This window comes from Scomber japonicus, chromosome 9, assembly GCF_027409825.1.
Source record: "Scomber japonicus isolate fScoJap1 chromosome 9, fScoJap1.pri, whole genome shotgun sequence".
NCBI classification, from domain to species: Eukaryota; Metazoa; Chordata; class Actinopteri; order Scombriformes; family Scombridae; genus Scomber; species Scomber japonicus.
In genome coordinates, this window is record NC_070586.1 from 24,636,955 (window position 1) to 24,647,645 (window position 10,691).

The 10,691-nt window shown below is 40.3% G+C and overlaps 1 protein-coding gene across 2 annotated transcripts; it reads right to left on the reverse strand.

Moving 5' to 3' along the window:
• Window positions 1–21: 21 nt before the first annotated feature.
• ccnh (cyclin H) lies at window positions 22–5,945 on the reverse strand. 2 transcript variants are annotated; one of them, XM_053326061.1, is made up of 10 exons: window positions 5,739–5,945; window positions 5,515–5,636; window positions 4,777–4,899; window positions 4,103–4,176; window positions 3,330–3,543; window positions 3,074–3,237; window positions 2,750–2,817; window positions 2,517–2,625; window positions 421–484; window positions 22–327 (listed from the first exon to the last, which is right to left on the reverse strand). In XM_053326061.1, exons 2-10 carry the CDS (start codon window positions 5,629–5,631, stop codon window positions 301–303), a joined length of 960 nt encoding a protein of 319 aa, XP_053182036.1. In that variant the 5' UTR covers window positions 5,632–5,636; window positions 5,739–5,945; the 3' UTR covers window positions 22–300. The 2 variants fall into 2 exon arrangements, with proteins under 2 accessions (XP_053182036.1, XP_053182035.1); XM_053326060.1 differs by having other exon boundaries at window positions 5,515–5,639.
• Window positions 5,946–10,691: the final 4,746 nt, after the last annotated feature.

Here is a 10,691-nt window from a genome sequence, read left to right on the forward strand (position 1 = left end):
AGTAGATTATGGAGTCGTTCATTGTGGAGAAAATTATGCACACAGCAGCGTGTGGCTTGTTATATACTATTCTGTTGTTAATTCACAGAAACATTAAGACAGATTATGTAGAAAAATATTTTTATTCTTACTGCAGAACAAAGGAAAACCCAAGATTGACAAAGTAAATGAATACAAACTGTGACACTCCCATCTTTTTCTTTAAAGCCTCAGTCATCTGCGTCATTAACTTGACAGATCAATACTGGAATGAAGTAGTAGAATAACTTAAAAAATGGTGAACCACACTGGAATAAATGCTCATAGCAGGTCTTCATCAGTGAAATACTGCAATGAAACAAAATTAGTTAATTCCACAAGAAACAAGTAGGGGAATTTATCAACCTGGATGTCAAGTTGTAACACCAAATATTGTCTCACCTCTTCTGTCAGGCGTGGCTCCTTTGATACGTGGCCGTCTTCCTCGTAGCCTCTCTTTCGTTTGCTGTAACACAAACAATCTGACTATTAGTAGTGAAGTAAAACAACATGTATCAGAACAGCAATAACCTTTTGTTAACAGGTCATTATCTCTGCAAGCTGTAATTGTTTGTGACCTCATCCAACCCCTTCCTCCAAATCCATTATAAACACTCATTTATGTGACGAATGCTACATGTAGTTTCCACTACACCTTCATGGTCACCATAAGTAGTTGTAGCTTCCTGTGTGTCTTCATTTCCAGTCGCTGTGACTTCATGTAGACTAGGTCTCACCATGTGTGAATACATACATACAGACTGATTGCCCTGCTGTCAGTAGCATTTTTATACACGCTGAAATTGACAGCATGTGCTTTTCACAAACATGTCCACTTTATCTTACAGGACAGAGTGCACCATCATGTCACTGGCTGCTGCCATCCAGGTAATGTGAATTGTATGGATTTCCACCAGAGAGTCAATGTGTGCTAGTCAGTCCGCACAGATGGCCAGCCGCCGAAGCGAGGCGTCACCCCCACGAGGTGCACGACTGAAGTCAGTTTGTATTTATAAGCATGTGGCCGAGATTCCTGGCAGTACAAATGCAATATGGCTGTTCTCCATGGGAAACCCACTTGCTGCATATCTGAATACTGTCCTTCCAAAGCCCCTTCCCAAAATACTTCAGACACAGACCGTGTGTTGAACTGATTCAAGACCTTGAAGAGATGATTTCTATGAAGATGGACCTGAGATACACTCAACTGCAGAAATGTGTGAATGCCTGCCACTCCCTCAGGCAATTGGTGATTGACACAGTGCTGGACAGATGGGGGTCCTCGATGAGCCCCCTACCTTTTACTTCTCAAAAAAAAAAAAGACATTTAGGACAGGACATTAGAGGGGGGAGGCAATCCAAAGCATTGAAGTAGCGTTATCTGCTGTCATCAGGGAATTTTAACATAGCACCTCTCTCCAAGACGACACAAGCCTTAACTCCCTTTCTACAGACCATCCTCTCGCCCACGTCACTCGATTTTTTGACACGCTCTTCCTTCAAACCATTTTAACAACTTCCACTGTCTTTGTGTATGAGCTACCACGCCGCACCAGAACCACTTGTTACATTTTTATACACTGCTTTGTTGATATTATAAACTTAGGCTTGTATAGAAGTTAAAAAAAAAAAGGTGTTTGTGTATGATTATAGCTGAACAGCTGAGAGATAGTCTAAATAGGAGATATCTGTAACTTGTCCTGTGCATGTGTTAACCCTGAATGGAACCTGCTATAGTGTGTGGGCCTACATATATGCTGCTCTTAACAAATATCGCCTGAACTCCTTTCTAAGCCTGGCGGTGGAAGCTTTCATGCATTTTGCAGTCTCTCTTTGCTCTCCCGCCTTCACAGGTGTTTCCACGCACCTCTGCACCGACTGTTTGTTTTCATGTAGAGTCATCATGAGAAGTCATGCCATGCACAGATTTATCAACTTCAAAGTCGTTATGGGTCGGCCTCACTGTGCCTCCTTGTGATTCAAGCAGCTGCAAAAGTCTGAATCTGTGCCTGTCATAGCTCAAGAGTTTACCAAACTGTTTACTGTAGTTGCACTTAAAGATACCACGGACCTCACCAAGTGTTAACAGATAAATGGCGACTGATAGATGATTGGGAAATGAGCTTAAAAAGTCAGCTCTCCTCGTCAGCGATACTAATATCAGCCGTGCTACATGGTATGGATGATGTAATAGGAATGTGGCGTGCTGTTGTACTTCCTTTCTGTATTTCATACAGCTGATGATGTGTTCCTTTTTATTTTTCTACCTGATAATGAACCTTGAACCTTTTGCATCTTAGATACGACAACCTGGCTAAAATAAAACTGTTACTACATAAGACAGATGCCTGGAGTTGTTTACTTGGGTGTGGGGATAGATAGAGGCCGTATCCGTAAGTCCGTAAAGTGTACACATACAACAGCCAATATACTACAATATGAATTTAAGCAGAGTAAAATGACACTAGTTGCTCGAGCAGGCCACTACATCTCCTTACTTGTTTGAATTTGTGCCAAATTCGACATGGATTCTCTCCAGCTTCTGTTTGTAAACGTTCACCTCGTCTGGTTTGGGAAGTGCGTACCTCTTCAGGAGATGTTTCATCCCTGGATGTGCAGAGGAAGCAGTTATGAGTCTCATTTTGATCAGATAAACACAGTGCATTGAAACTCAGAACACAGCTGAATATCGCCACCTTGTGGTGTCCAAATTAAGGTGCAAGTTACTCACGTCTCATAGACTCATAGGTCTTTGTGAGGGTCTCTTTGTCCTTCAGTCCCAAGCATTCAGTCATGTAGCTGGCATTAGAACAATAAGAAAAGGGAGATTGTTTTATGATCAATGTAACGACAACAACAATAGCCATTTAGATTTGTTTTCACTCTGATAGAATATATTGAATATGATAAAATGAAGCAAAACTGAACTGAATGTTGTAGAAAAGAAACCTTAATACTGCTGTAACTGTTTCACCACAGTGAAGAAAGCTACTAATTCTCATTGGATTTTTTAGGGAAATATGAAAGTGTTCTGATTTAACCACAAGTGATCTACCTCTCAATGCTGAGTCCGGCTCTTGAGGCGCTGTTCAGAATAGCGGTCAGAGCGATCTGAGAGGGGGTAAACAGCAGCCCTGCATCTGTCATGGCTGCCTGTGTCAGAAAGTCATCAGCATTCTTCCTCAGTGTCTCTGGGTTCTCCAGTATAGGGTATCTCGTCTGAGGGATGAAATGTATGACAAGGTATTGTGACGATGTGAAACTGAGGGCTGTTTAGCAGTGTAAAGAGTAGAATTAAAGCTCCCTGGGACCTTGAGGTCAATGAGCAGGCCCTCCATTGGTCTGTAAGGGTTGTGGACCACCAGGTGAAAGTTGAGTTGCTGGATTAGCAGCAGCTCATACTCCAGGATCTGCTCTAGAACCCTTTCCTGTCCAGCTGGGGTCTCCTGCAGGAGGTTGCCCACAAACTGGGTGCTGGACACGTTGAACTCATCCACCTTACAGGACAGGTACGCACACGTCAACCTGAAATGGGAAGGTGGGTACGGAAAGGTTTGGACCATGTGATGTGTGCATATTAAACAGTTACATTATAAAGCATATAAGACACCACATTTCTTTCAGTCAGCACTAAAGGAATTGTCTTGTAAAAATATAATAGTCATTGACTTGAGCCTGGATTGATGAATAAGTATTAACTATTATTAAATGGTGTCATGTTGAGTCAAGATTAGTTAAGTTAGTTGGGTTAAACAGCTACAAAATCGTTTTTGAAAATATTGCAATTCAAAATGAATAAATGGCATAATATTGACAATGTCCCTGTACTGTTGAACCCTGATACCTTATGATCAGACTGAATTGCACTTTGGTGTCACTTAATTCATTCAAGTTTAATCACTGCATGAGTTGGAGATCTGAGGAGATTTGATCATCTGTGGGTTAGTTGGTGTATTAGGAAGCAAATTATCACTTCATGATTTTATTCAATAACTTGATCTGCTGGGGGTCTAGTACTACCACAATTATCTAAAACGAGGACGCTTACCAAGGCTAATTTGTCAGCCCAATCAGCGCTACTCACATGATAATCCTGGGGTGGTACTCCATAATGGAGTTGTTCAGGTAGAATCTTCTGAAGTACATGATGGCTGTACCCTGCACAGGAGAGACACACATGCTTCACATATGTAACAGTAAGTAAGGATTTTGCTCAGTAGAGGGTTTTTTTCCTCAATGTTTACTATTTCACATGTTACTGAATACATATATTACTGTTTTTAATTCTTTGAAAACAATATTTATTTTTATATTTTGTTACTAAATCATGAGAAGGGCTTATTTGGAGGAGCACACATGGACTTAAATGGTGTCACAGTAGCAATTATGCCCATGTCAGACTTTTGATATCTTTATTTTATATTCCAAAATCTAAATGAACTAATAAATACATTTTCTATTGAGGGATAAATATTGATTTATAAGAAGTTATATAAGATTATAAATAATGTCAGTATCCATGAAAAACACCTGAACTTAGATTTTGGTGGGCTTAATGGGTACACTTACCCCAACAGTTGAAAAGATTTGTTAGAAAATTAGAAAAGTAATCAGAAAGTTACACTTATTTGATCAAGTAATTGAAATAGTTACATTATTTATTTCATTTTATATAGGTTAACTAGTAATCTGTAACCTATTACATTTCCAAAGTAACCTTCCCAATCCTGGTAACAATATACTGTTGTCCATACGTACCACCACAGACTTTGGCATCACAGGTTTGAATGCATTGCAGAAGTCCAGCAGCCTCCTCTCATAGTGTCTGAATAAAACGTCTTCTTCATGACGCTCCAAGAGCATGGAGTCACTCACAACAGGCTGCAGACACACAGACAGAGAGAGACCCGGCTTAAGTGTACTTCCACTCAACAATGTGTTTTGTTCCTACAGTTGAATGTTCGAGTTTCACTGTGTGGAGTGTTTACACGTTTATCTGTCCTGTTCCTGTATTCTACTTCTACCAGTGTGATGAGGAAACTTGAAGCCTCCAGTACACACACACATCGAGAATGGACTTTACAGTGAAGTCAAATCACAGACATCTTGTTTCCAGCAGTTAAACCTTTGAAATTAAAAATCATTTGCATATTCAGAATCTCTCATGTTTAATGAGGGAGAAAAAGAAGATAATGTTTTAAGAATTTCATCAAGATATGTTTTTTTTTTCCTTTTTAGGAGGAAAAAACGATATCAGACGCAAATGATTATTCCAAGTATGGTCATTTATATAGATTTTTAAAAATGTGGAATATTTAAGCACAGCTGAGTTAGTAGTATCGCTGTGCCGATATGTTGATCGATTGTCTTTCTCCTCTCCTCTCCTCTTTATTTCCCCTTTCTCTTTCTCTGTCTCTCTCTAGACCCTCACCTGCTCTGAGATGACTTATGTTGTGATCTGGCGTTATACAAGCAAAGATTGATTGATTATCTTACCTTCCCACTTTCTGCAGCCTTTTTACGGAACTTCTGATTGGCTTCATATCTGTTCTGCTCCAGCTCCTCTTCACCGTTAAACGTCCAGTGTTTTCTCTGCGAGCTGTTGTGAAACATGACTGCTTCTGTAAGAGAGGAGAGCCAAGGTGTCAGGCACACACCAAGTGAAAATAACACAACCAGAGACAGAAAGAGTTAGTTTGCGGAGATAACAATGAACTTACTTTAGACTATTTGTGTCAGCATATACGAGTCCATAAAAAAGAGAGGACAGCTCTGTGAAAAACACACTGTTTGATATCCAGTGAAACTCGTAGAAATCGGTCTGAAAGCACAAAAACACAAATCACTAAAGCCAGCGAGCCCGCGGCACTACTCTCTGACGTCTACACTGTCCCTTTTTGATGACGTAATATTTACCGTAATATCGGAATGCGTGCGCGAAAGAAATGTGCTCGTCTGTAAAGTTATGCTCTCTTACTCTCTTATCGCTCATACAGTCTATGTTATCTCTCTGTCACACACACACGCACGCACACACGCACGCGCACACACACATACACATACACACCTACTAAGAAGACAAAACCCCACTAATCATTTACTTTTACATGACAATTAAAATTTAAGTAGTCTACATTAATTTTCTGCGAATGCGACATCCAACAAAGTATAATAGCAAGATATATATTTTAAAAAGTAATATCTAGATTTGTATCATTATTTGATTGTATCAGTGTTAATCTTAAATTTCCAAGGGCCCCTCTGCATTACGGGGGTCCCAGGTTAGGACTTTCTGGGTGCCTGACACTCAACCACCTATATTTTGCTTTTTTATTATCTTGGATATTAATCAACATATCCTTCAGGGAAAAAGAACTGATTTGTCAATAAAATGCTGCTTATTCACCTCAATAGGCCTATACATCACTGCTATAATGTGACTGTAGGATCTGCTTAGTTTCTTTCATGTCCCACCGTCAATTAACTGGATGAAACTTCAGAATAACCGAGCTAGTTCATGACAATGGTCAAATGCCTATTTGGATCATTTTGGAGGGAAAAGCGCAACAGAATTTGAATCACACACATGGGCTATGTTACGGAGCCACTCAACCCCCATCGGTGTTTTCGTATGCCGTCATTTGCATAAACATGAGTAATTTATGAATAATAAATGCCCTTGCGTTCAGCGGCAGCCGTTAATTTGCATATCACCACAGCTACAGTTTTATTTCCTTAGTGCGGTGTTATCATGAAGCCCTTCAAGCCTACATAAAGCAGAATCAAAGAAATGATGCTTTAACAGGTATGTGCTGAGAACAATTTTTATTATCTTTATCTGTGTCTTCACATGGCATCAAATATTGTAACTTTTCTGTCTGAGCTGTGTCTGTGATATGCTTGTAAATCGCTTTACGTTCAATGTGCACAAGGCTCACGTCTACAGTATCCATCGCTCGGTCTTGCCCTGTAAATTGCATAAACATGAAGTGTTGATGCATTATTGATGAGGGCGTTGCAACGTTTACTGTATGTGCGCCCATGTGTGCGCGCTCTGATAGGGCGTATAACGCTTGCGTGCGTGACTGTGTGCATGTACGTCTGTTGTCAGTCTAACCAAACACCTTTCTTTCTGCTGTTTCACATAATTCCGCAGTGTGGTGTAGATGACCGATTTTTGTATGTTTTATCTTATGCTAAAATATATTTTTCTTCTTTATATTTTGTGGCAGCAGCCTGCAGTCTCTTTATTTACAGTGGCAGAAAACGCTCTCTCTCTCTCTCTCTCTCTCTCTCTCTCTGTGTGTGTGTGTGTGTGTGTGTGTGTGTGTGCGCCTCTGCATGTGAGTGTGTGTGTGTGTGTGTGTGATTTAAGTTTTCCTCTAGATAATCTGATAGGCAGTGATTTATGGGAAATCAAACTTGGGTGATTTTGTGCTATCACCAGATCAGCTGAATGATCTTTGAGCCTCCCTGATCAAGTTAGGCTCATCCACACTGGGTCAAGTCTGTGCTACCTGTCCTGTAGTATATCTCACAGACACATATGAGAAACCTTTTCTGGCACAAAATGTGAAATGATTGCAATTTATGGACACAAACTCAGCTGAAATTCAAGCACTGACCGATGGATTGATGTGTGAAGCATCACCTTGGCTGTACACAGCCGTGTAAACTATTCATGATGATAATAATGTTGAGGAGAAGGAGGAGGTGGAGGATAATCCCCACCCCATGGCCCACCTCCCCCACCGTCTCATCTATGAAGTTACTTTCCTATATGAAAGGAAACAATTTGGAAATAACCTTGACAACGATGCAAATGATTTCTCTGACCAATGAGCTTGCTTAATCTCTTTTTCCCTTCTCCTCATTTTTTGCCGCATCGTTCCATCCATTTCAGCTTCACACACCAACAAATACAATTAAATCCTCATTCAAACTCCCCATATGTGCATATTAATTATTCTGCCCTCCATCAACCCCAACCCCCAGTTGCAATGCCGTTGCCTTGACAACAAGAGGTGGCAGTGCTGATATCAGAGACTCCTCCAAGGACACTCATGCAGGCGCTGGGTCAGGTGATATGTACTGCTGCTGGGCATCGACTAACACCCAAGAACAAAATGGCCGCCATCCCCCTCATTTTTTCTTTTGCCACATGGGAGAGTCTTTTTCTATCTCTTTGAGATTTAAACAACAGAGAAAGTACACATGTGCTTGCCTGATAGCTTTTTGATGTGATGATATGTGTGTTATGGATCATGTGGGATATTATTGGTGTGATTGGTGTGGCCGAAACACATCACAGAGCTGAGCTGTCTGAGTCCCTCAGAGATCAGCTGCCTGTCTTAAGAATTTAGAAATATGTCTGCCTATTTAAGTGCATTCACATGCGTGTGCGCTTTTGTGTTTGAATGTGTCCGTACATTGGTTTCCTCAGGTTGGCATTAAGGAGCTAAGGGTTTTTTCCCCCCCATTCCCCCTCCCCTCCAGACACTCAACGCTCCCCCACCGTCTCTCTCTCTCTGTATCTCTAATTGAGCTTTGTGTCTACCTCCATCTCCATTCAAATCCAGGCTCATTTGCATACTGCAGCCGTGCGCTGGACAGCTCCCCAGCTGTACAGTACAGAACTAAATGAGGAACACAGACCCACTTTACGTGACGTGAATACTAAGCAGCGAGGAGAGTCATTTTCCTGTTTCCTGGAAATACAGCTACCTGAGAGATGAGTGGTGGAGAGGAAGGACAGTTGTATCAAATCAGTACATTCAGAGCGAGACAGACATTACCAGTGTGAAAAGAGATGCTGATGCAGAGGCAGAGTGGATTATTTTTAATAAAACAAGACATTGCAGAAGGTATCATATTATATCATTTGATGTAGTAGTCAGGTGAGTTAAATTATATATAAAAGAAATAACTGGTAAAAGCTAGTTTTACATACATGAATGACTGCTTTGAGGTTCCAGGTTGAACATGGTTTTTCACATTTTCGGGAAAATTCTGCTCAAAGCTCATCAACATTTTGTGATGCAGGGTTTACACAGCATTTCTTGTGCCAGTCTGACACGATAATTGCTCAAATATTGGCAGGTTTAGTATGAAGCCAGCTGCCCTGTAGCCTTTCTGTCGCCTCAGCTCTGTCAAGGCCTGATCCCCAGTTCTCTTCAGCAAAGAGCCTCGCCAAGAGAGACTTGCTCAGCATCGAGGAATTTTCAGGACATTTTGCTTGAGTGCACATAGACACGTAATTATGTTGCATTTTTGATGCACTCCAGCCACACTTAACAGAATGTGTTAAGCACACCCTTAATGGGAACCTTTAAACCCCAAGGCCAATTTTCATTTCTGGCATATTGGTAAGGATTTGTGACATTTCAACTCATTTCAGGATTCAATCAAAGCCATAGCTCTAGGCACAGCGAAAATGACATACTCTTTATGGCAAATCCAACTGTCCTTGGTTTGCTGTATGCATACAACTTCTTCCTCCACAGTTAGACCAGTGAAAATTGAAGGAAATTTGATGACCCATGTTAACTTTACCTTGAAGACAAATGCAAACAGTGCAAAGATGTTTCTGATTTTTTCAGCACAGCATTCATATGGAAATGTTTTATTTAGAAAACAAAGTAATCCATGCTCATTTAGAAACGGTTGCCAGGATTTAAATCTCTTTACACACAACATGCAATGCACTCAACTTTCCAAAGAGTCAAGACATTTGGATGAAATGGTTGCGTGCAGTGTGCTAGCAGAATAATGTTTGGCTGGTCTGTAGGTGCTGTTCACAGGCCTGTGTGTGTTTCTGTTAGAAAGCACCGGTACACATTAACGTGTCCCAATTTGTTTTACCCTAAAAATGTATTTTTTTAATATGATATTTATATACAGTAATATCTCTGAATTACATGTGTAAAAGTACTGTCTGCAATTGGAATTCTGATAATAATGTAATTCTGAATATTATAATGAATTGCACAAAACCCTGAGTTTGGCGTGACATTTGAGATAAATGAACTCACACTTTAAAACATTTAGATATTAAACACAAAATAAATAAGCAGTTTATCCCTGATGGCAACAGTACATCTTGTATGTGTGTGTACATCAGTAAAGCTTAACCCTATATTTTTATGTGTGTGTGTGTGTGTGTGTACATCAGTATAAATATCCTCCCAGCGGGGGTTATGCATCTTAATCTAATTAAGAACTAGATGCCTGAATATAGACGAAGAATTAGGAGCTTCAAAATGGGGGAGGGGAGCCGTGTTTGAACAAGTCAGGTTGCCCAGCAACCCAAACCATTTATTTCAGACAAAAAAAAAGATTTAATAATCAGGTTGTCTGCATTAAAATGCAAAGGAGGCTGTCAGGCTGTACCTGAAGGACAGCAAAAATTAGGCAGGGTAATTTCTCGACTTACAGGTGAATTGCTGACCTTCTGCAGTGAGCGTCTGTCAAATTCCACTCTCAAACACTAAAAATCAGCCAAAATAAGCTTTAAATGTGACTTGTACAATTTAAATGGATAAAATAGGACAGGCGTTTGCATGCAGCATATTTTTCTCGCTTTGAATTTTGTTAATTGAGCATGAGTCTGAACACAGCCATTATCAATTAAATACAATGTTCGTTTTCATTTTTTTTTTTTACTCAGACAGGTT